Here is a 25389-nt window from a genome sequence, read left to right as displayed (position 1 = left end):
CCTCTGAACGTCTTCTGTCGGCCCTGATAGCGAATGTCCTGTGCTGTAACATATCTAGCAACCTCTGAACGTCTTCTTTCGCCCTCGAAGGCGAACGTCCTTTACTGTCGTCGGTCACCTCCAACATCTTAAGCCACCTTTGAACGTCTTCTGTCGGCCCTGAAAGCGTAAGTCCTATGCTGTCATCGGTCAGCACCTTACACCTCTAGGCACATCTGATTGTCATCTGTCGCCCCCGAAAGCGAACGTACTATACTGTGGTCGGTCACCTCCAACAACTCAAGGTATCTTTGAACGTCTTCTGTCGTCCCTGAAAGCGAATGTCCTTTTCTGTCGTCTGTCACCTCCAACATCTCAAGTGACTAGATATGTTAGGTGCCGACCGATGACAACATAGGACGTCCGCCTTTGGGGGTGACAGAAGACAATCAGAGGTGGCTTGAGATTTTGGAGGCAATCGACGACAGTATAGGAATATTGCTTTCAGGGCATACAGAAGACGTTCAAAGGTACCTTGAGATGCTGGAGGTGACCGACGACAGTATCGAACGTTCGCTTTCAGGGCCGACAGTAGACGTTCAAAGGTGGTTAGAGATGTTGGAGGTCACCGACAGCAGTATAGGACGTTCGCCTTCAGGGGCGACAGAGGACAATCAGAGATGCCTACAGGTGTTAGGTACTGATCGATGCCAGCACAGGCCATTCGCTTTCAGAGCCGACAGAAAACGTCAAAAGGTTGCTTGAGATGGCAAAGTTGACCGACGACAGTATAGTACGTTCGCCTTCGGGGGCGGCAAAAGACGTTCAGAGGAGGCTAAAGATGTTAGAGGTGACCGTCGACAGCACAGAACTTTCGCCTTCAGGGCCAGCAGAAGACGTTCAAAGGTACCTTGAGATGTTGGAGGTGACCGACGACAGTATAGGACGTTCGGCTTCAGGTGCGCAGGAAGACAAACAGAGGTGGCCAGAGATGTTAGGTGCTGACCGATGACAGCACAGTCAATTCGCTCTCAGGGCCGACAGAAGACGTTCAAAGGTGGCTTGAGATGTCGAAGGTGACCGACGACAGCATAGGACATTCACTTTCAGGGCCGACAGAAGCTGTTCAAAGGTACCTTGAGTTGTTAGAGGTGACCGACGACAGTATAGTACATTCGCCTTCGGGGGCGAAAGAAGACGATCAGAGGTTGCTAGAGATGTTGGAGGTGACCGTCGACAGCATAGGACATGGGCTTTCAGGGCCGACAGAAGACGTTCAAAGGTACCTTGAGATGTTGGAGGTGACCGACAACAGCTTCAGGGGCGACGGAAGACAATCAGAGGTGGCTAGAGATGTTAGGTGCTGACCGAAGACAGCACAGGCCATTCGCTATCAAGGCCGACAAAGGACGTTCAAAAGGTGGCATGTGATGTCGGAGGTAACCGACGACAGTATAGTACGTTCGCCTTCGGGGCGACAGAAGACGTTCAGAGGTGGCTAGAGACGTTGGAGGTGACCTTCAACAGCATAGGACATTCGCCTTCAGGGCCAACAGAAGACGTTCAAAGGTACCTTGAGATATTGGAGGTGACCGACGACAGTATAGTACGTTCGTCTTCGGGGGCGACAGAAGACAATCACAGGTGGCTAGAGATGTTAGGTGCTAACCGATGAGAGCATAGGACATTAGCTTTTAGGGCCGATAGAAGACGTTCAAAGGTACCTTGAGATGTCGAAGGTGACCGACGACAGTATAGTACATTTGCCTTCGGGGGCCACAGAAATCATTCAGAGGTGGCTAAAGATGTTGGAGGTGACCGTCGACAGCATAGGACATTCGCTTTTTGAGGGGCGACAGAAGACGATCAAAGGTACCTTGAGATGTTGGAGGTCACCGACGACAGTATAGGACGCTCGGCTTCAGGGGCGCAGGAAGACAATCAGAGGTGGCTAGAGATGTTAGGTGCTGACCGAAGACAGCAGCAGAACATTCGCTTTTAGGGCCGACAGAAGACGTTCAAAGGTACCTTGAGATATTGGAGGTGACCGACGACAGTATAGGATGTTCGCCTTCAGGGGCGACAGAAGACAATCAGAGGTGGCTAGAGATGTTAGGTGCTGACCGAAGACAGCAGCAGAACATTCGCTTTTAGGGCCGACAGAAGACGTTCAAAGGTACCTTGAGATGTTTGAGCTTACCGACGACAGTATAGGACGTTCGCCTTCGGAGGCGACAGAAGTCAATGAGAGGTGGCTACAGATGTAAGGTGGTGACCGATGCCTGCATAGGACATTCGCCTTTAGGGCCGACAGAACACGTTCAAAGGTACCTTGAGTTGTTAGAGGTGACCGACGACAGTGTAGTTCATTCGCCTTCAGGGCGGACAGAAGACGTTTAAAGGTGGCTTGAGATGTTGGAGGTGACTGACGACAGTATAGTACATTTGCCTTCGGGGGTGACAGAAGACGTTCAGAGGTACCTTGAGATGTTGGAGGTGACCGACGACAGTTTAGTACGTTGCCTTTAGGGGCGACAGAAGACGTTCAGAGGTGACTTACGGCGTTGGAGGTGACAGTTAACAGCATAGGACATGGGCTTTCAGGACCGATAGAAGACGTTCTAAGGTACCTTGAGATATTGGAGGTGACCGACGACAGTATAGTATGTTCGCCTTCGGGGGCGAAAGAAGACGTTCAGAGGTTGCTAGAGCTGTTGAAGGTGACCGTCGACATCACAGGACATGGGCTTTTAGGGCCAACAGAAGACGTTCAAAGGTACCTTGATATGTTGGATGTGACAGACGAGAGTATACGGTAAAGTATGTTCGCCTTCGGGGGCGACAGAAGACGTTCAGAGGTGGCTAGAGATGTTAGGTGGTGACCGATGCCAGCATAGGCCATTAGCTTTTACGGCCGACAGAAGACGTTCAAAAGTGGCTTCAGATGTTGGAGGTGACCGACGACAGTATAGGACGTTTGCCTTTCGGGGCGACAGAAGACAATCAGAGGTGGCTAGAGTTATTAGGTGCTGACCGACGACAGTATAGGACGTTCGCCTTCAGGGCGGACAGAAGACGTTTAAAGGTGGCTTGAGATGTTGGAGGTGACCGACGACAATATATGACGTTCGCCTTTCGGGGCGACAGAAGACAATCAGAGGTGGCTAGAGATGTTAGATGCTGACCAATGACAGCAGAGGCCATTCGCTTTCAGGGCCGACAAATGACGTGCAAAGGTATCTTGAGATGTTGGAGGTCATTCATAGGACATAGGATATTCGTCTTCGGGGGCGACAGAAGACAATCAGAGGTGGCTATAGATGTTAGGCGCTGACCGATGACAGCATAGGACATTCGCTTTCAGGGCCGACAGAAGACGTTCAAAGGTGGCTTGAGATGTTGGAGGTCATTCATAGGACATAGGATATTCGTCTTCGGGGGCGACAGAAGACAATCAGAGGTGGCTATAGATGTTAGGCGCTGACCGATGACAGCATAGGACATTCGCTTTCAGGGCCGACAGAAGACGTTCATAGGTACCTTGAGATGTTGGAGGTCACCCACGACAGTATAGGACGTTCGCCTTTGGGGGCCACAGAAGACGTTCAGAGGTACCTTGAGATGTTGGAGGTGACCGACGACAGTTTAGTACGTTGCCTTTAGGGGCGACAGAAGACGTTCAGTGGTGGCTTACGGTGTTGGAGGTGACAGTCGACAGCATAGGACATGGGCTTTCAGGACCGATAGAAGACGTTCTAAGGTACCTTGAGATGTTGGAGGTCACCGACGACAGTATAGGACGTTCGCCTGCGAGGCCGACAGAAGACGTTCAAAGGTACCTTGAGATGTTGGAGGTGACCGACGACAGTATAGGACGTCTGCCTTCGGGGGCGATAGAAGACAATCAGAGGTGGCTAGATATGTTGGAGGTTACCGACGACATTATAGGACGTTCGCCTTCGGGGGTGACAGAAGACGTTCAAAGGTGGCTTTAGATGTTGGAGGTGATCGAAGACAGTATAGGACATTCGCCTTTGGGGCGACAGAAGGCAATGAGAGGTTGCTAAAGATGTTAGAGCTGACCGTCGGCAGCGATAGACATTCGCTTTCAGGGCCGACAGAAGACGTTCAACGGTGGCTTGAGATGTTGGAGGTGACCAACGACAGTATAGGACGTTCGCCTTAGGCGGCGACAGAAGACAATCAGAGGTGGCTAGAGATGTTAGGTGCTGACTGATGCCAGCATAGAACATTCGCTTTCAAGGCCGACAGAAGACGTTCAAAGGTGGCTTGAGATGTTGGAGGTGACCGACGACAGTAGGACATGCGCTGTCAGAGGCAACAGAAGATGTTGAGAGGTAGCTTGAGATGCAACGGAGGTGACGGAGGAGATTCACATTCAGAGGCGACCAAAGACGTTTGAAGAGGTGGCCCGAGATGTTGGAGGGTGACAGCATAATGAGGACATTCAGTTTGAGAGGTGAGAGACGATGCCAAGAGGTGGCTCGAGGTGTTTGGAGGTCCTTCAGACTGCTCAACGCACTGAGGAGGTTATGGACAGGACTAGATCATGTTCATGTTGTGGGGATAATACTTTTGTACTTCCAAAAGCAAGAACTGCTAGGGACAGGCCCGACTTATTGTCGTGTCTTTTCTCAGCAATGACACTTGCAACGGTTGGCTTGGAAGTACATTGACAACAAACAACAGTTTCAAAATAATGTAAGTTGTTGTGCCTTTATTTGAGTTTTTGACAACACGTTCCTAAATATATACGGATAACATACAATGTATATTACACCTCGTCTGCCCTATAAATGCTGTCAAATGATTCCAAACTTGGTGCAGAGCACTCTTGAATGGATTTGACCTCCTTTACCTTTGAGGAGATGGTGTAACTCATCAGCATGGCATCTGCTCTAGAGCTCCTTACAGGACAACTATTTTACGACAGACTTTGGTACCGAGTTTAAATTAAAACTCCTACTTGTCATGGAATGTATCAGAGTGATATAATTTGAAAAGTTGGAAGATTTTGGGCAACAATATTGCTGAGTAACACAATAAGATTAAGCTTAACAGTTATCACACCAACATAGGGGCTGTCAATATCGAATGTAAGCAACAAAAGGGGATGGCATTTGAAAATTTGTTGTCCATTTTGTACACATGTGAGTACAAGTGGGTGGGGGACCCCAGGGGATGATTTGAACTTTTTCATTGCCATGTTTGCTCTGGCAGGTCATCAAGATTTAAAGATTGATTTCGAAAGTTATCACATAACTTTTGTAAAAAATGCAACATGATGACTTCAGTGGCCATTTCTGGACTTTCACAAACATCCATGGATTTACAATTGAAGTTTTGTGACCTTTATATGTGGCAAACCGACTTCTCTCTGTGGCAATTGCCACGATGGACACAGGTTCTTTTGAGCCCACGTACCATTTGTGAACATAGATCTGGATGTAACATGATTTTCACAGCGGTAAATAATTCGCCAAGAGCTCTTACACTCATCATACAGATCTGCCTGGACATTTCCCTAAGGCAGGACTAGCCAAGACACTAAAATATATAATCATGGTGGTGTTGTGACACAGTGGCTAGCATAATCTAATTTTAACTGTAAAATCAGTTCAATGCCAATGGTGAGAATGTAATCGACAGACAAAGGCATATTTTTGGTGCCAAAATGTTTACCCCTTCATCAACCGATTTGGTCAGCTGTGATTGATCTTGCCTAGTGTCTCACAGGCAGACAGTATTTCAAACCATTTCAAAGGCGATTTACCGACTCTTCAACTTAGGATGCACCTTCTAAAGAACACTAACAAAAGATTAAAACTATAGTCGTACTTCCACCTATCAAATCCCCGTGTCTTTTGCGCTTACACCTATGAATTGCCGTGTCTAAATAGACCCGTGTGTCAAATCCCCGTGCCTATTAGCCCCATCGAGCTCGATGGGGCTAATCGGGGGCTAATTTAGACCCGTGTTCAACACGGGTTTTTTGATAGGCGGAATCTGAATAGCCCCGGCAATTGCAAGTTCTAAGACCCGGCGACAGATGGCGCGGTGTAGTTGCCTCGGTATTGGGCACGCAAAATTCCCCTCAAACGGGAAAGAAACACAGAAGAGCTCCCTACCTACAGCGCACCTGTCGCCGGGGCTATTAACCATTATCTAACACCACTGATAGGTGTAAGTGCGCCCCGGGTTTTTTGACACACGGCGAAGACACGGGTCTTGAAAAAACACGGGGGTTTTATGATAGGTGGAACTACGACTAATATCAAAATTACTTGTAATAATCAGCACATCTATGTGCCGCAGTTGTGCATTTCGACTAGAAATCACACATTATGGAATTGTAGAAAGATTTGATGACACAGTATTTGAAAATAGAAGACTAGGTCTGATTAAACCATGTTTGCAGAACTTTGAAGTATAAGCTTTATGAGAAAAGTATTATTGGCTTTAACTTGAAACTAACTGTCGATGACCTGGACATGATTTATAAATGCATACGGGTAAAAATTATAAGATCTAGATACCAGCCAATAAAAGCTAGCTTACAAATAATTGTGGTAAGTGTGAGACTCTGAGAAAATTTAGCCAGTCATAGCAGAAAGTTCTACTCTTTCAAATCACTTCCAGCCAGCTGTTTCAAAGAACTGAGCCTTGGAAGTATTCTGACTTCATCCATGTCCAATTGGACAAAACTTGCAACACCTTTAGTTGTTGTTTTTCTCCCCTGTATCATTCAAATATTTCAAATACTGAGACATCATCTCTGGAAGACTCCCCCAGAATCTACTGCACGGCCGCTGCTGCTGTTTCCATAAATGTTGCCATCCGGACATCCTTATCGGACAAACCACCGCAGTCATGGGTACTGAGAGTCACCTGAACCTGTTATAGAGAAGATATTTGTAAGACTTCATAATCAGTTTCCAATCTGACCGAGAATCTTATCTTAATCTTGAGTATTCAAGGCAACCCTTTCAACTTACTGAGAAGACTGCCCTAAAACTGCCTTTGAAAATGTTCAAAGAACCTTATTACTAGATGAACACAATATCATTACCAGATGAACACAATATCATTACCAGATGAACTCAATATCATTACCAGATGAACACAATATCATTTCCTTGGAAGACTTCAACAACACTGTTTCTCCAGACATTATTGAAAACTTTTTCATTCTCAAGGCAGGTCAGCTCTGCAAGTTTGATGGCCTGCCCGATTTTCCGCAAGCTAAGAAATTGATTCTTGAGGGTGATAATAACACTATGAAAATTAAACAGAGAACTGATTGTGCACATCATTGGCAGAGATAAATCCAGGTGAGGACAGGTTCAACTGAGTGTATGTAACTGATTCATTTTGGAATTAAAGTTGGTGTCATTTTATCAATTTAACAACAGGTTGTTCTGTATAAGTCTATATTTGATATGACTTGTAAGAACAGTGTTCCAAATTATTCATATGTGGAAGTGAGGAGGGATAATATATTACCTTGTTGTAGACATTGAACCATTCAGGGTGGTGGTCCATCTTCTCTGCTAACATGGCTGTGCGAGTCATAAAACCAAATGCCTGCAAGATGGAGTTTATTTCCGTATACTCAGAGGGTACACTAGGGCAGAACTAGATAAAACTAGATAAATTTAGGCCAAAGCACCTCAGGTTTGAGCCTTTCCTACTGGCTACACCAATCCAGACTCAAATTTAGTTTAGAACAGAGACCTGCCAATGTGGTGTTAATTTCTAAACCTCATGAAACATTCAGACTTAAAATTACCAACAGAATCATCGGTCTCACCTGATTGAAATTCTTGAAAAGGTATTCTTTGTAAATTGCATCCCTTCCCTCCACCATTGTCCATCCAGCTTCCTTCAATGGCTTTAACTTTCCCAGCCTCTCATCATCTGAGAGTTTAGCACGCTTTGCATCAGTTGCCTACAAAGACAAGAAATTACCAATCCATTGTTGATATACAATGCCAAAAGAGATAAGGTTCATGGTGGAAATATTTTGCTGCCTTGTGAGCACACAAGGTAAATTTTCACGTTGTTTTGTTTTTAGTCTGTTCAGGGTGCCAATTACCCCTATTTTTCCATCGGGAATAACAATTGAACACGCTCGTCCATCAATTGTTCTTTGACATACTGCCACGGTACCGCCACTACCGGTATCTATCTAGTATTAGCTCCGAACATTAAAAGTACAAGTACAAGTCTAGTGAAGTAGGCTATGGGGAAGCCATGCCTATACACCAAGCACCCCCTCCCCCTGTTACATGTGGGTGTGGCAACAGCAGCATGCATGCATTGTAGGCCCCTACATCCCTATGCATCATGTTACATCACATTTGCATGACAACAAGAGACGAGAGAGAGGCTAGAGCAACAGCCAACACGGCAAACAGCAGAGTGAGAGTGGAAGATGAGCAGACAGCTTTTTACATTGACATTTTCGGCGCTTTCATCTGCAAATTCTGGCAAATCTTCATGGTAAGCACAATCTAGACACCATAATGTATATCAGGACTCTTTACTTGAGAAATTGAAATGCTATTTCATACCATTTTGCTTGCAAACGTTCTCGAATACTGCCGTCCAAGATTCCAAACCGGTCTAAAGTAGGTCAAGGTTATCATCCTGGAGAGGTCTGCGGCCGATAAGGATTTTCACTTTTGAAGTTCAATCTCTTGACAGTTTTAGGCAAAATATAAACAACCATAGGCTCTGTCGCAATATCAACCTAGGAAATCTTCTTACGAACGCCTGGACGACCGATCTAAAGTGCCTTTTAAAAGGCAAAACGATAAATAACCTGATGTTATTGTCGAAACAACCACAACGAGTCTTCGTGTAGCAAAAGATGATTTGGGCATAGCAATAACTCATTGCTCAAATAATTTTTTTCACCCTAAATATTGTATTTTTTATGCAAAGATAATTGTACATATTATAGTTTTTATCATTACAAGTAATGTCTAATAACCAAATAGCACTTATCTGTTGAAGATTTTGTCAACATTTGAGACTTGCTCAATTTATCAAACAAAATGGCGGTAAACTCTTCATTTTTTGTTTTTAAACGCAAAATAAAATCGCACTTTTCAGAGAAATCATTACTGAAATTAGTTAGAAATCGTCGAAGTTGAATGTATGTTTTATTGTTTCAATGCAAAGTTTTTAAAATTCAATGCTCTGATGTTGATAATTCCAACGCACAATACTACTAGACAGTAGACATTGTAGGCTATCTGTCACTCATACGCGTAGTGATTCCGCCTACCAGTAGTGTGTCACATTACAGTGAGTGATGACATACTCACGACATATTGTACTGTAGCAGCCTGGGCTGCGGCGCAGGGTTACATCATGATCATGTCATTGATTGAGTGGTGATTGATTATCCACCAGCATATCTATTCCAAGGTATGCGAATGCACTCCCCCTAGGCGTATTGTCATTGATGCGGTTCAGGCGAAGCTCGGGGGAAACCCAATTTGGATTGGATTGGATTGGCTTGGACCATTTAGTTCTGCATTGAACCACGAATCTGGATGTAGAATGTACGGTAAACATGGTAGAAAAATTCTGTGAAATAAAAAAGCCTCCTTTCACATTGTCATAACATCTTATCTTTACAGGTTGGCCTGACTACTGAGTAGTCGTTGTTGATGTGATAGTTTCCAAGAAACTGATGTTATCAGTATTTAACCAGATCATGGACAAGTATGACGATAGTGTTGTGAACTTGGAGTTGGAGGGTACAATGAAGACAGAGCCAGCCGATCTACTGACTTCATCAAGCATGAGTGAGCCAGTGGTGATGAGTCCTGATTTAATCATTGACTCAAACATTTCTTGTCAACAAGTCAATTCTGATTTTGGGCACCTCATTAAAGCAGAGACAAGCCTGGTTTCCGAATCAAGTGAGACTTTATCTAATGCAAATGAAAAATCTGCTTTACCTGTGGAAAGTGAGGTGCCACAATGTGATATAGTAAATGTCATACATGTAATACCGATAGCAAATAAAACTGTTGGGTCGCATGGACATGGAGGTCTGAATGAGGAAAGAAACCTTGTCATAGTGTCAAGTGAGACCATGCATGAAAATGCAAGTGAAACATTTGGTCAACTTGTTGGAAACACTGGTTTAGGATGTAACATTATGTCCCTTCCAGAGTCTTGTAGTTCTGTCTCTGGCATGCAGTTACAAATTAAATCTGAGCCTGACGATGAATGCATAGTTGAGAAATCAACATTTGATCTAAATTGTGAATCTGCCAGCAATGATGCCCAAGCAACAGAGTCTGCTATTGCTGAAATGATGGAAGCTGACAACTGCTTGTTACCTCATGAATTAAATCTTCAAATCAACAAGGTGTGTGTATCCAGGCCAACTGAAAGTCAACATGTAGATGTTGGACTGTTTGAAGTTGAAGTTGACGATTTGTTGCATCCACTACCGAGTGCAGGGATAGAAACTAATGAGGAAACTGACAAGAACTCCGCTGATGACAAACAGATGAAAGCTCGCAGTAGAGTAAGTTCTCAAATTTTTAAATCAAACACTCTTAAAGTTTCTGTTTAAATAGAAGAGTAACATTTCGAAGGAGATGTTGATTTGCTTTACTGATATGAGTGATATCCTGATGCTAGTTGTTGGCCGAGTTCGACAAGTTAAATTAGTATTCAAACCTTGTCATGACGCCTCGAGTCCGACCGTGCCAGTACTTACACATGTACTCCTAGTTGACCCATGCTGCCTTTATACCTCAACATGTTATTTTCTGAAGACGATTTCATATCAAAATGTTACATGGTGTGTTAGAAACTTTTGTCACAACTTGCCTTTACAAAGTAAAGTTGACGTTTTCAGCGTGATCCATCGACTGTTGGGCAATCTGCAAAGCAATGTACCAAGCAGTCTGCTAAGCAATCTACCAAGCTATCTGCGAAGCAATCTGCCAAGCAGTCTGCCAAGCGATTAGCCAAGCGATCAACCAATAAAAATGGTGGCAAGGCCGCAAAACAAGGTGAGAGGAATATTTTAAATCCCATTAGGGCAGAGAAAACTCTACTCCTGACAGATGTCTGGGGTACAAAATAGGTCGGAATATTTATTCTTGCATCATGCCTTTGAGATGTCTTGGTTGACCTTAAATCATTTTCTTACTCGTCCTTGCAGTTTCATCTCGGAACCAGATTGGCAATAAAGGATTGACAGATCAAACGGCACTTGGGTCCCAAGGGAGTCTGGGACAACCAGACAAGGTCATCAGTACAAGAGGACAGCAGAAAGCAGAGGGTGTTTCTTCAAAGAGACCTCTAGGATCAAACAAGACCTGTAGGAAGGAATCGACAGGTCTTACACCCCGGCACGAGTCTTGTGATGGTCCGTCGCAGTTGGCGACATCAGGTAACAAGAAGAAAAAGGAACGTCTGTCCCCAGATGGTCCTTTACAATTGGATGCTGGAAAAAGTAACCAGGAGCAAGACCAGCATCACAGATGTAACCAGTGTGATGAATCATTTGAACTGCGGTGTCACCTTGTTTGGCATAACCGTTTGCATCACGCTAAAAAATCTTTTTTCTGCGACCAGTGCGCAAAGACATTTTCACGAGGGCATCTCCTCTTGGAACATAAGCGTATTCATGAAGGAAATGGACAATTTGTCTGCCCCGAATGCAACAAGGCATTTACTAACAACTGGCATCTTCAGCATCACAAGTTATCACATTCGGACGAGAGGCCATTCGAGTGTGACGAATGCTCGCTTACCTTCAAATGCAAGTTTACTCTCAAGACACATAAAGCAATCCACTCGGGAGCGTCTCGGCCTTTTCAGTGTGAATTATGTGGTCGTAAATTCTTGCGGCTTGGTCATCTGCAGGAACACCAGCGGGTTCACACTGGAGAAAAGCCCTTCGAGTGTGAGGAGTGTGGCCGTCGTTTCTCAAAGAAAAATCATCTCACCAGCCACAGACATGTTCATTCTGATGCAAAACCTTTCAAATGTGGAATATGTGAGAAGATCTTTGGTGTCCAGAGGAACCTGACTGTCCATATGCGTGTCCACACTGGCGAAAGACCACATAAGTGTGATTTTGAATCCTGTACGAAAGCATTTACATCCAGCAGTGATCTGAGGCGACATAAAAGGTCCCACACTGGTGAAAGACCATATGGGTGTGTCCGCTGTGGCAAAACATTCAGACAAAGCTCCAGGATCAAGCAACATAAATGCTTAGGAGTAAAACAGGAGCAAGCCTTGAATTTGATAAGTAGATCTTAAATAGTCCTCGAAAAAAGACCAATACTGTGATTATGTTTTCTCTAGGAGATCTCCGACCTGGACCAACAGTCTTGCAATGGAATTTGTGCGAAGGCAAGCACAATGTAAAGTACATGTCCTTCCTTGTCAAAGAAGACCTATGAGACCTATGTGGTACATGTAGCATTTGGGAATTTAATCATTTGCCAAAGTTCATTGTAGAAATCATGGTTCTTGCACTGAGCCACTGATCAGAGGAGTAGTGTTTGCAGTAATCGCAAATTTGATGAAATTATTACTTGTACAATAATGTATGTAGTAATGATGACCGAGTATGTACTATTATGAAATATGTAATATTGGTCATGTAAAGGTGATAAATAAACAATTGTTTTAAAATTCAAATTGTGCTTAGAAAAATTTGGAACCTGTACATGGATGCAAATCAGTTTCCAAGTCTTCAGCCACCATGTTCCCTGGGGTTCTCCTGGCCTGTGACCATCACTTGTAGTTGACAATAGAGTATGGATCAAAACTGATGGAAACCCATTTAGAAGAGGAACATTTAGATGGCAATCTCCGCACAGGGGTGCAGCACTTGGTGTCTTCGTTGTTCTTAATGCAATATCAATTCGTGTCTTGTACCCCCCCTCCTCAAGGGTACGACACCTTATCACCCTATAACGACATCTTAAGGCTCAAGCATCACCCTTTTTTCACCAATGCTACTTTTTCTTTCGTCAAGACATCACCATCAACAATATATCAGTTATCACCGTCATATAAAGTAACCGAACTAATTTTACTGGGTAAGGCTGTATGTTCGACAAGACATCGACACATTAGCATCCTTATTCTTTCCAGCTTTGCCAAATTTTCACTAAAGGAAAAATAAATACTACTCAAGCATCGGCAAAGATTAGTGGTGATAGCTTAACTACCCTTGAGGAGGGGGGGGGGGGGGGGGGGTACAAGAAACGAATTGATACTTGCATAAGATGGTCGCTTCTTTACACGTAAATAAAAAAAGACCGATCTTTTCGAGGGGGGTGTCGATGAGATGATTGTCTAATTAGACATGATTATATCGAGAGTCTTTCAAATAAATTGTGTTTGAAAGACTATGATTATATTCATGCAGGAAGAAGACAATTCTAAGTGCAGTCTTCTCCACCTTGATTTCATGCGAGGTCTTATTATAAGAGACACTAGAAGTCATCCAACAACGCCATATGTCAGGGTTTCTTTCACAGTCAACCGAATAAGAAAATAACGCCAGCGTTTTGCGATTCTAGTATTTTATTTATACCGTACCAATAGAGATGGATGATGTAGGAATGAATTGGACTGCACAATCTACATTCCACTGCATCCTGAAATAGAATTACATGCTGAATATGGTGCATTAATCAATAGTTGATAAAGACTAGGCCTAAATATGTAGTTTAAGAAAGTTGTCACCCTAAATTAATACTATAAAGTTATTTTCATTTATTCACTGTGAGGCTATAACCAGAATCGGTAAATTAAAATGGGAAGATTCTCTGATATTTTTGAGACGAAAGAAGACCCCCTTCTTTACTGCCGCATGGACTGTCGCAAATGCTTTCGGCGGCCCGCTCAAAGACAGGTTGTGAAAAACCGACCTTCGTCCTTCCGTTCGTTCGGAAGACGGGGGAGTTGCGGAGCTTGCCTTTTTTACAAAGCAAACCGCAAACTGGCGGTGTATTTTGTCTGCATATCTTGGCGAACTCACCACTTCTCTGTCTTCCTACTCTTCGTCGTGGGTGCAGATGAAACTCGCAGTGTTACCGATCCATGCACGGAACCATTCGCCGGCATTCAGCCAAGTCTTGTACTTGCAAGGTACCACACTGAACATCCACTTGTTGGCTCCAGTCCTGCATTTGGTATAACAACTCCATTTCGCGCAGTGTCTGAAATAAAAAGGAGCTTCCATTAAATGAAACGCCCAGATGTGCTCATTACCGTAAAAATGGCCAGAGGGGCCTTTTGACTGATTCATGTTGTCACATGTCACGTTTAAATGTCACGTGGAACTATTCGCATGTCACGTTCGTTTAGTTTGTTCTTGTTGTTCTATGTTTCACTTTTTATGTCACCCAGCCTTCATCCTGAGCTTCACCGAGGGCCTTTCAGTTTCACTGGCTTGGCAACGACAGAGCTTATGTGTGATGTGGTGGCGACTGAAGAGCATACAACCTACCCTGGTGCCCAGCCTCAATAGGTATAGATACAGTTCACGTCGTCTGCATCGTTCGTTCAAAAAGTTGACAATTATTGTGAAATAGTCATTTGCAAAAGTTTATGATCCACCTATAACATTTTTCATATCACCTGATAAACTTTACAATTTCTTAACACTAACCAATCAATATGATTGGGAAATATCAAAACTCTGTTTTTTCAAGTCAAAAAATTCTAAGAAAAAGGTTCAACGTGCGTAGACACGTGAGATACAACAATATGTGGATGTGCACTTACTTGTAATCAACATCCTCCCCATCGCTCCAAATAGCCTTCCTCTCATCCGTGCAGTCATAACCAAACCAAAGAGAGCTACTCTTAATGAATCTCGCCGCTTTGAGTTCTTTTGCTTTTTCGAAGATGAAATCTAGTGGAAAAAAGATGAAGTGGAAAATTCAATAACATATGAAATCTCGAGTAAAGAATGAGTCGGAGACATATGAAATCTTGAGAAAACAAACGATGTCTAGAGTAAAGTAGAGGAGGACAAAATTTGTAGAACGTAGAATGTAGAACACAAAATAGAGTAGCGGATGAAATCTGGTATATACCAGGTGGAAAAGGAATGGACGTCCTAGGAATGCAGGACCCCATACAATAGCTGTGTATTGTCAACGAATGTGGTTAATGGTTTGGTTAGGGCAATAGCTACATAATCTTCAACAAAGGAACTCGGCGACTCTATTCACTTTAACAAAAGCACCGGACTTAGATTCTGGGGGACTTGCATTTCTTTTACACCGATGTAACATTTTTATGTGTTTCAGTTTTGAGTGTTTTCCCTCATTGTTTGGGAAACCTAAGAGACGTCAGATTGAAACTTTTTTTTGCTATGTTTCCCCTATTGAAAGGCCATGGTCTCTCCAGATGTCCTACCTACCTTGAATCGCCTTGTTTGGTATCTTCCCTAGAGTCCCACCCTCCTCCGCGCACACTTGAGCTGCGGCAGTTCTGTTTAGCTTTTCGCTATGGAATGTTATCACCAAGCCATCTTTGGTGAACTCCTGATTTTCTGCCGTCACAAGGCAGAGGACGCCAACTGAAAAGGCAATTTAAGAACGTTTTCTTAAAACTTACTGTAACCAGAGTCTTTCAAATATTTACCTCGATCGCTGGCTGGTTTGGAAAGGGATAAGTATATACTTGTTTTTTGGCTTGGAGGGGGTATCAGAAGGAAAAAAAATGGTTTCGCCGTTACACTTTCGACGAAGTGACATAGTGCTGAATCGTATCGGGACGGGTCATCCCCGGGATCATCCGCACTTCACAAAAATCGTCTACTTACCAGCGAACAGTGCGATAATCAAGCAGGCCTTCATCGTTTCTCATTGACTAATTTGGAAATGATAAAAGTGATGGGACAAGGAAACTATTTATAAAGTCCGAGCAATAGTGACCCATAAAACTATTGAACCCTTATCAATTCTATCGTTAATATTAAAAGCCTTCTTTCCTGGTTTAGATGGTCTGCTATTTGCAAAATTGATCGAGGTAGGAAATAATAATACGCCAAGTAAACAAAAGCACACCAAGACTATATGGTGAAGATATTTTATTAAATTAAATTGTGAAATTAATTTGGTCGTATGATTAGACTACAATAATTAATTAAACAATTGTAAATGAAAAAGTTTTCAACGGCGGATATTACTAATACTAAGGCCAACAGTGGAATCCCGAGTTTGTTTTGAGTTTGGTTAGGGCCGGCATGAACCCGTGAAACTGTTTGACGGATATGGAAAGATGAGCATGCAGATGGACAAAGCAACACCTTTATCTTCGGCACGTGCGAAAAATATCCTCATCTTCCGCCAGGTGTAAAGAAAATATCGATACAATCGGTAGTTTGGTAGGAGCAGTACTCGTCTCCCTATACCTGCAGATCAACTTCGAGTATCAAAGTCTACCTGATCAGTGACGGCATATTCCGGCTTGGCATAGACCTTTAAAGGGATACGCGATTCGGTGTGTTTAGTGTGTTTACTGGTGGCTCAGGAAAACGATAAACACCATGCCGTAATAGTGCAGTTAGTCTGCATGCAAAATTCGCTGAAACTTGGTATTCACTGTATTTTGTATGACGTGTGTCTGCGCATAAAGGGATCAATGAAATTTCTATTCAGTGCGCATTTACACGATTAGAAATTTCCTAATTCGAGTTTAATTTTCACATGTTTGAACGAACAAAGTAGGCTTTTAAGACAAGATCGAAATTATACGAAATTTCATGTCAATTATAACTTCTCTATACATGGAAGAATGTGCGCCCCACATGACATGTCGTTCAATTCTGACACAAGTTTTATATCAGGTCAATCTAGACATGACCAATGCATCTACCATGCTCACTTAAAGAACCTGAACTACATGTATATAAAGATGTTATTAGTTCACTTCATCTCGAAAAAAACTATAATGCAATGAAAAATACACCCTTAAACTGTCGCCAGTCGCTAGTGACCTTCTACATTTTGTGATGTAATTTAAACTTATACAATGTACTTCCATCTAACTTCCTCTGATAACAACTGCTTCGAAGTATGAACGCCTTCTCAAGTGTCAAGTGTAGGCCTTTAGATATATAAAGATTTATAATCATAATCATGTTGGTGTTGGGAAGATGAACTCATCTTGGAATATAGTCATCAATCGAATGGATGATTAACTCGATTCGATGTTCATTGATTTATCTGAGATGGAGGAGTCGTGGCACCCATCATCATGGGCGGACAAATTGATACGTGTGTTCATATTTGCGATACTGATGCTGATACAGGTTCGTTGTTTGCTATTTTGAAGCATTTTTGGTATAAATTAAGGCCGGTGTAATGTTTTTGAGTGTTTTTATTTTTGAGTGTTTCCCCTCATTGTTTGGGAACGCTAAAAGATAGATTGACAAGTTTTTCTGTGTTTCCCCCTATTGAAAAGTCATGGTCTCTCTAGCTGCCTATTGTTTGGAAACACTGACACATGGGAAACAACCACAGATGTTACACCGGGTCTATTTGGCAAGCCGCTCGCCGAACAGGCATCTTTTTTGTCCTGTTTGAAGAGCCGCTTGCCAAACAGGACAAGAAAAAGTCGCTGTTTGGTAAGCCGGGCTTGCCAAGTAGTCACCTCCATAAATTAAAACATTCATGGTCGTCGCTTTAGGATTTCCGGGGGGGGGCCTTTTTTACAAAATTTCAAGGGCAATTAGGGGTCAGTTTTGAATATGTATTTCAGCTCTGACAACTGACATATCAGTACATAACATATCCAAGTCATTCAACGGGTGCTGCTGTTATAACACAGCAGTCAAACTGAATTTTACGCCTCTGACTCCAAATTAAATTTGGGCCATTGACGTGACATATTCATAGAAGCATGGACTATAGGCGCCCCCGCTTGTCCTCTTTGGCTTGATGCCATCGTACTCTTTGGCCACCACTCTCCTCTAGACTGCCTTTACTAATGTATATTTGGCCTTTTTTCTAACTGTTCTGGTGGGTGTGCCTTACTTTTGCAATCACGAAATCACCTTGAAAGCATATAAAGTTCTTGGGTCTCGAGTCTTGGGTGGTTTTTCACATTTTCATCCTTGGTTCAAAGTGAAATGGAGACTGACCAGACAAAATGTAAGGAAAGGGTTAAGTGTTCTTTGAACAAACACTTCAAATTAGGCTATATGGGTGTAGTTCACGTTCAAGGAAATGGACAAGCAACAAAACACTTATACAAATTAGGCTTATAAGTGTAGTTCACTTTCAAGGAAATTGACAGGAACCTTCTCTCAAGAACAATATCCTGTGAATATTAGGAAAAAATGGAATAACTATGGATTGGTTGCAAAGTTTGTAGAATAGGTGTGAACTTTCACTCAATGCGTTGTTGTACGCGTCAGTCCTAAAAAAGTAAGAAATTGTAGCTTTCTATACCATTGCTACATTGCCACTGTGCAAAATAACCATAGACAAAATGATATCTTGTAGGCCTACAATGTGTTCCAACATTCAATTAATATTGTTATGATACACGAAACTAATATCATCAACTCATAGTCTTGACCTATTAAGCGTCAGATCAGGATATTTAATTAAAATATCATAATTGCGATGGCCCTAATTAATATGTTACACCATGGTTAAGTGGTTTATGCCTGTTTCGCCTATTCCTGTTTCGCCTACAAAATTCCTGTTTGGCCTATTTCCTGTTTCGCCTATTCTTGTTTCGCCTACTTCCTGTTTCGCCTACTTTCCAGTACCCCTACAATAAATCGACTCTCCCACGGGGAACCTTAGGGATGCATGTCCATTTTGATGACAATTTGACTAATTAAATGCCATCAACTTTGTTAACAAACCATGCCATGACCGTTTTGAAAGAGTCACCTTCAAAGCGGGGACAGTCCGGGACTTATTTGACCATAGGACCATACTGACACACAGTAAAAACTAATAGATTAAGTAGAGTAAAGCAGTCGTTTATTTTAAAAAACAGGAATTCATGAGTTTTTGATAAAAATACATAATACTGTACATTCTCATAATTATTTGATCAAAATCAGCTGTAAAACCCATGTCATAATATACATGTAGGTACAGCACATATCAAGTCAAACAAGGTTGAAAATACATATCATGATATATGATTTCACGTGCAGCTTATGAAGATATCGTCATTCATCAGACCAATTATTGTCGCACCAAAGGGCACAGTACAATGACAAATAGAACAAAACTTAAGGATTATCATTCGAATTAGTGAATTCTTTAGGACAGTACATATCAACGTATCAATATAAACCACATATAAATCAATGCTCTTCGACTACTGGAAACCTTTAATGCAAATTTTCAACAGTACCTTTCTCAAATCTAATGAAAGGGTAAAACTTTCTTACTATTTTATTTCTTGCCTTTTAAAATAAGCTAAAACATAAGCCTATGTAAGCTATGTATAATTTTCCAAAGTTATTCCGAATAATACTGAAATAATTGACATGTCGCTAAATCCATTATTTCAGACTTTATTCTTAATGATAGCCTTTAACACTAAAGTAAGGGACGGTTCATATTCCTACGTCTGTGGGGACATTAGCAATACATTTGAATAGGCGAAACAGGATTAGGCGAAACAGGAATTAGGCGGAACAGGAAGTAGGCGAATCAGGAATAGGGAAACAGGAATAGGGGGAACAGGAATAGGCGGAACAGGAATAGGCGGAACAGGAAGTAGGCGAAACAGGAATACACCGGTTAAACTATTGTGGGCGATAGGCGTGTATCCTGGGTGCGTCATTTTTGTTTACTCGGAATTTAGGACTAAAGGCTTTATTATTTTGTATCGTTTCTTATTCCACCTACTCCGCCATATGTCAATTGACGACTATCTCCCAAGAATCCCTCACTCGAACTGACCGCTCTTCACTCCTCAAAGCAGTGAAAAAGCCAACTGAAGCCCGGCAGACGGCAGACGAACAGATGTCACTGTTGCTGACATGTATATGATAAACGGGTTGTCTTTTGGGAGTTTTCGCAAAGCCCCCGCCAACGCGAACGCCAAATTCGAGCTCCTGATCATGATGTCGAACGCGTTCGCGTTGGCGTTTCGGGGATTTGCTAAATCACACTGATAAATTATTTCCCTCTTTTGAATCTCATTTCATTGAATGGTGCCGAGCGTATAACCCCGGACATAAACCAGTGACTGAAGCGATCGCACCAATCGATTAGTATACGCAAATCAGAAATGTACTAAGAATAAGCAAACCAAATACAATCCTTAATTTCTTTTCAGACCGAGCAATCTCTGACATCGATTTCATTTACGAGTAACAACAGTGGTGATGCTGGGGACGGGACATCGCCGCATCTCTCCCGAATTCGGCGGAAGGCGCTGAGAGCCGAAACAAGCTACTGGCCCAATGCGATCATTCCATATGTCATTGATAGCTCAGTTTGTAAGTATCCTCTCTCACCTCTTACCTAACCGACCTATTCGTCTGAAATGGTGACTAGAAAATCTGTCTCTTCAAGCTTTATACCATGATTTGTAACCAATATTTGATCGGTAAAACCGGAGTATACATGCAAGCATTAACAAGGATGTGAGCAAAACATTGGCACTAACTTCTGGTATTTTCCAAATATCATATCTCAAAATACAAAAAATCTACAGGATATTCATCTATAAGTTAGTTTGTCCTATCCATTCAAAAAATCCGAACGCGAATTCAATACAAGTGAGAGTTCTGGTGGTGTCCAATTAGGAGTTCTGGATCCTTCATCACTGGCGTAGTAATGAGAAACCAAGGAGCCCATCACAAGGCATCATTTGGGGAGACACCCTATAATTGCAACGGGTGATTTAGTTTGATCAGTTATTCCTCGATTTTTCTATAGAGACATTTCAATCTACATTTTACAATTGCAGCCAATATATCAACCACAGGCCAGGATGTCATCCTTTCCGCCATGAAGCACTGGTCAAAAGAAACTTGTATCAGGTTCGAGCAATACGACAAGGCGAAACATGGGAAAGACTTTCTGTCGATCAAAGCAAATAACTGGTAAGGAGTAGCGTGAAAGAATGATATGAGGGGTATTCAGAAGCAAGTGGTTTCCCACTTGAGAAACACCATGCAGCCAGTCAAAGACAACCGTCAATACGTTTAGGTTTTTTGCTTCGGGTAGATGACAGCATAACTTAAATGTTAGATAATTAAGCCCAACTTCTGATTTCGGGATTGATTTTATTGGTTGTAAAATATTTATCGTTCTCATACACTGAATATGTAATGTACAAAGCGATGAGAAACTTTGGGGGAATTTACATTATATGTCCGTACGCCCCCAGGAAATAAGTCGTTCTTCAGTCTTAAGTTGCTTACAAAATTAGCCGCGACCCTCAGCAGATTTTGCTAATAGATACATTCTGTGCAGATGTGGTGTTTTTCAGTGATAATCACATTTCCCTGTTTCCCTTTTCAGGTGTGAAGCTCAGCTCGGCTGCCTGGGTGGAGAACAGCACGTTTTTGTCAATGCAAAATGTCTGGTAAGTCTCAGGTCATTTTTATGAAGAGGTATACGATGTTTCTGCGATTACATAATTACATAATCTTTCTTTTTTTGCATTTCAGACTCGCGGAATCATGATTCATGAGTTAGGACACACGGTGGGGTTCATTCACGAACACAACAGACCTGACAGGGATGAACATGTCATGTAAGTCATTCATCAAAATGGATCATGTAAATTATTCATCCCAATGGAACATCGTTGGTGTGAAATGAACAAAAGACTTTCAAAAAGGTCAACAAACTTTTTAAACTCGTCTTTACAAGATCTAAGAACCTGGTACTTCCCTTGGAGTTATGGGAACACTCAGGAATACGTCTTAATTGTCTGGATTCGAAATATCTCCAGAACGTGTGATATCGCCAACCCTTCCTTCGGCCCTATATACCCGCCTGTCGTGAGCCCGTGGTAAATTGTTTACCCTTCTCCCTACCTCCTTTTTTTCTCTGCAGAATACAGTGGGAAAAAATCAAAGTGAAGCCTGAAGATTACATAAAGAAAAGCAATATGCTGATCAACACCTTTGGGGTACCATACGACTTCCGGTCCATCATGCAGTACAGAGCCATAGGTAAATACGAAAGACCTATATATGTACTGCATTTTTTACTTTCAATTCGCCAGTCTCCTCAAGCAGAAATCATGTTGGACTTCCTGTCAGTTGACAGGTTTTGACCAATTAAAACGCCCGAATGTGATCATAGCCGTGCTGTCTGTGCCGAACAATCATGATAGCTCTCTTCTGATTGGTCAATACCTCAATTGGTCAGGAAGTTGCGAATTGCTGCTTGAGGAAAGCGGTGAATGGGCTAGTTACTTTATTTAAAACGCTCCTTAAGTGTCTCCCTACATGTAAATGTAAAATAATGTCATCGATGAGGATGTGTGGAATATATTTCTAGCTTATACAATCGAAAGAGTGCATTATTTTAAATTGGCCATCTGCAACGAGAAATATTTCGTTTTTTGTTAATCTTCTTTTTAATATGCGTGTCAAGAACAACACAGACATAATTCAGGCCAGCCGTCATCATTATCAAAATATAAGAGGAAACGATATGTTTGTACATGTACAGTACATGTACGTGAATACGAAGAAGTGGTCTAAGACTTAAGAAATAAATGGATGTAAAAGTTCTCATATATACGATCCCGAACAGAGAAACGATGACCGACCTCATTCGACTCTCCACCATTTTGTTCTCTTCAAGGTGACGAACTCCTGGCAAAGGATCCGAGGAAACAACACTTGATGGGCCAAAGAAAGGAGCTGAGCTTCCGAGATAAGAAACTGGCGAACCTGATGTATAAATGTAATAGTGAGTATATGAGTAAAGATGCTACAGGATGTTTCAAAATAAATGAGAGAGTGGTGGGCAATTTAACACGGAGGTGCGAAGTAGGCCGCATGCGCTCCCATATACATGTATATCCAAAGCACAGGGGAAAAAAACGACTGAAAGGATAGTAAAAGCGAGCATTTACGTTATTTCTTTTAGGAGACTGCCCAAAAAATATCAAGTGTAAACCACCAGGGTTTGTCAACTTCAGATGCGAATGTGTCTGTCCAGGGTCCAATCCCTGTTCGACTCTTCCCGAGGCACTTGTTGGTAAGACATTTTTCATTAAGCCTAGCATCAGGTAGGACGAAGTGCTTTTGATGAACGCAACGCGCATTTATACTGATACCATTTCCTGGAAGCGCCTTACAACTGCATGCTTTCACTATTCCACAGAGGCAATAACGACACAAGATGCTCGAATTGTACTGGTATTTAACGCTTCATTTCAGCAATCTGGCAACAAATCTCGCTTTACATGAATTGTACAGGTTATTTTGACGACTTTCATGTTTTGTGGCTTAACGGCAACAATATCAGTGTATATGTGCTGTGCTTCATTTCAGATAAAAAACGCACGACAAATTGTAGTTGGAGTTACGGTAACGGCTTACTTGTCGACGTTCCCCCTCAAGAAGGACTAGGCATCGGCGTACGAAGTTTCATCGAGTGTAAAGTCCGCTGTGCTGAGGAGACGAAATTTCAGTGTCTCTCTGTCCACTATGAAGTTATACAGCCTAACTCTTGGATTGGTGCGACGCGGATATGTCACCTTCAACAGAAAGCAGGGCAACCGGGGAAGATGAGGTTTATTAGGAAGAGAAGGATGTATTATATGGAGGCGCCTGGTTGCATACGGCGAGGTAATTACATGTGACGATTCAATCCATAAACACTATAAAGAACACAGTGTAGTGGCAAGTCAGTGACTTCCATCAGTTCACTTCTTGTCCCTGTATCCTCATCTCTGGCCAAATGTCACGAAAACATGAAAACCTCGGACGTGTTAGTCCATGGCGAATGTACTCCACCTCTCGAATTTTTGCTGATATTTTTCCCTCGAGATAGTAAGATTGTAAATTTTATTTCAGAGAGATTCTGCGGTTGGGACATCAAAGACGGCATCGTATTGTACCCAGATGACGAACTTTCCAAGATAAACTACAACGTGACGTTGAATGAATGCAAAATTAACTGTTTAGAAGAATCACAGTTTCTCTGTTCGTCATTTATGTATCGCCGAACTAACAAGCTTAATTCAGTGTGCATACACACCCATCGAACAGTGAGGACTGTGGTAAAACAAGATTGGGGTCAAGTTCCTGGGGTGACTTACTATGAAAGGGCACCATGTCCAGTTAAACATTCTATGATGAAATGAAAATCCCCTGGGGCATTCGTCTAGAGAGCACATGTCGGAAGTGGAAAATGCATACAAGGAACGCTAGAATATCGAAAATGTTGAATGTGAATACTACGCTGAGGTAAATGGTGCTGGGATAAAGGGCTGATGATAATGTCTCGAAATTATAGTCTCCGGCCTTTAAGAATGCAGATTTATGTACGTATATGTACATATGGTGTATTCCTGTTTCGCCTATTCCTGTTCCGCCTATACCTGTTTCGCCTAATTCCTTATTCGCCTATTCCTGATTCGCCTACTTCCTGTTTCGCCTAATTCCTGTTTCACCTATTCCTGTTTCGCCTATTCAAATGTATTGCTAACCTCCCCACAGACGTAGGAATATGAACCGCCCCTTACTTTAGTGTTAAAGGCTATCATTAAGAATAAAGTCTGAAATAATGGATTTAGCGACATGTCAATTATTTCAGTATTCGGAATAACTTTGGAAAGTTATACATAGCTTACATAGGCTTATGCTTTAGCTTATTTTAAAAGGCAAGAAATAAAATAGTAAGTTTTACCCTTTCATTAGATTTGAGAAAGGTACTGTTGAAAATTTGCATTAAAGGTTTCCAGTAGTCGAAGAGCAAGATTTATAGCAAGGTTCATATTGATAGTACGTGGATATGAACTGTCCTAAAGAATTCACTAATTCGAATGATAATCCTTAAGTTTTGTTCTATTTGTCATTGTACTATATGCCCTTTGGTGCGACAATAATTGGTCTGATGAATGACGATATCGTCATAAGCTGCACGTGAAATCATATATCATGATATGTACATATATATTATGACGTGGGTTTTACAGCTGATTTTGATCAAATAATTATGAGAATGTACAGTATTATGTATTTTTATCAAAAACTCATGAATTCCTGTTTTTATAAAATAAACGACTGCTTTACTCTACTTAATCTATTAGTTTTTACTGTGTGTCAGTATGGTCCTATGGTCAAATAAGTCCCGGACTGTCCCCGCTTTGAAGGTGACTCTTTCAAAACGGTCATGGCATGGTTTGTTAACAAAGTTG

General features: G+C 42.1%; 4 protein-coding genes across 7 annotated transcripts; 2 read left to right on the top strand and 2 right to left on the bottom strand.

Moving 5' to 3' along the window:
- Positions 1-4689: 4689 nt before the first annotated feature.
- Positions 4690-8837, bottom strand: LOC135491205 (pterin-4-alpha-carbinolamine dehydratase-like). 2 transcript variants are annotated; one of them, XR_010447786.1, is made up of 5 exons: positions 8574-8837; positions 7811-7948; positions 7504-7584; positions 6270-6894; positions 4690-5826 (listed from the first exon to the last, which is right to left on the bottom strand). XR_010447786.1 is itself a non-coding variant. In XM_064776928.1 (4 exons), exons 1-4 carry the CDS (start codon positions 8646-8648, stop codon positions 6796-6798), a joined length of 393 nt encoding a protein of 130 aa, XP_064632998.1. In that variant the 5' UTR covers positions 8649-8837; the 3' UTR covers positions 4690-6795. The 2 variants fall into 2 exon arrangements, 1 of the variants encoding a protein (XP_064632998.1); XM_064776928.1 differs by having other exon boundaries at positions 4690-6894.
- On the top strand, positions 8175-12678 carry LOC135491204 (zinc finger protein 880-like). 3 transcript variants are annotated; one of them, XM_064776925.1, is made up of 4 exons: positions 8175-8502; positions 9651-10552; positions 10889-11045; positions 11198-12678. In XM_064776925.1, the coding sequence occupies exons 2-4, from the start codon at positions 9704-9706 to the stop codon at positions 12304-12306; spliced, it is 2115 nt and encodes a 704-aa protein (XP_064632995.1). In that variant the 5' UTR covers positions 8175-8502; positions 9651-9703; the 3' UTR covers positions 12307-12678. The 3 variants fall into 3 exon arrangements, with proteins under 3 accessions (XP_064632995.1, XP_064632996.1, XP_064632994.1); XM_064776926.1 differs by lacking the exon at positions 8175-8502 and adding an exon at positions 9070-9160; XM_064776924.1 differs by lacking the exon at positions 8175-8502 and having other exon boundaries at positions 9402-10552.
- An 890-nt stretch (positions 12679-13568) lies between these two features.
- On the bottom strand, positions 13569-15932 carry LOC135491536 (uncharacterized). Its single transcript, XM_064777502.1, has 5 exons — positions 15839-15932; positions 15434-15592; positions 14791-14920; positions 14042-14222; positions 13569-13658 (listed from the first exon to the last, which is right to left on the bottom strand). Exons 1-4 carry the CDS (start codon positions 15870-15872, stop codon positions 14057-14059), a joined length of 489 nt encoding a protein of 162 aa, XP_064633572.1. The 5' UTR covers positions 15873-15932; the 3' UTR covers positions 13569-13658; positions 14042-14056.
- Positions 15933-17168: 1236 nt separating this feature from the next.
- Positions 17169-25331, top strand: LOC135490999 (zinc metalloproteinase dpy-31-like). The gene is made up of 10 exons (XM_064776613.1): positions 17169-17329; positions 20332-20494; positions 20968-21103; positions 21525-21588; positions 21674-21759; positions 22065-22183; positions 22824-22931; positions 23112-23222; positions 23519-23815; positions 24044-25331. Exons 1-10 carry the CDS (start codon positions 17228-17230, stop codon positions 24331-24333), a joined length of 1476 nt encoding a protein of 491 aa, XP_064632683.1. The 5' UTR covers positions 17169-17227; the 3' UTR covers positions 24334-25331.
- The last annotated feature ends 58 nt before the right edge of the window (positions 25332-25389 follow it).

This window comes from Lineus longissimus, chromosome 7 (assembly GCF_910592395.1).
Source record: "Lineus longissimus chromosome 7, tnLinLong1.2, whole genome shotgun sequence".
Classification (NCBI taxonomy): Eukaryota; Metazoa; Nemertea; class Pilidiophora; order Heteronemertea; family Lineidae; genus Lineus; species Lineus longissimus.
Note: the sequence above shows the minus strand (reverse complement) of the source record. Positions and strands in the feature narration are given on the sequence as shown.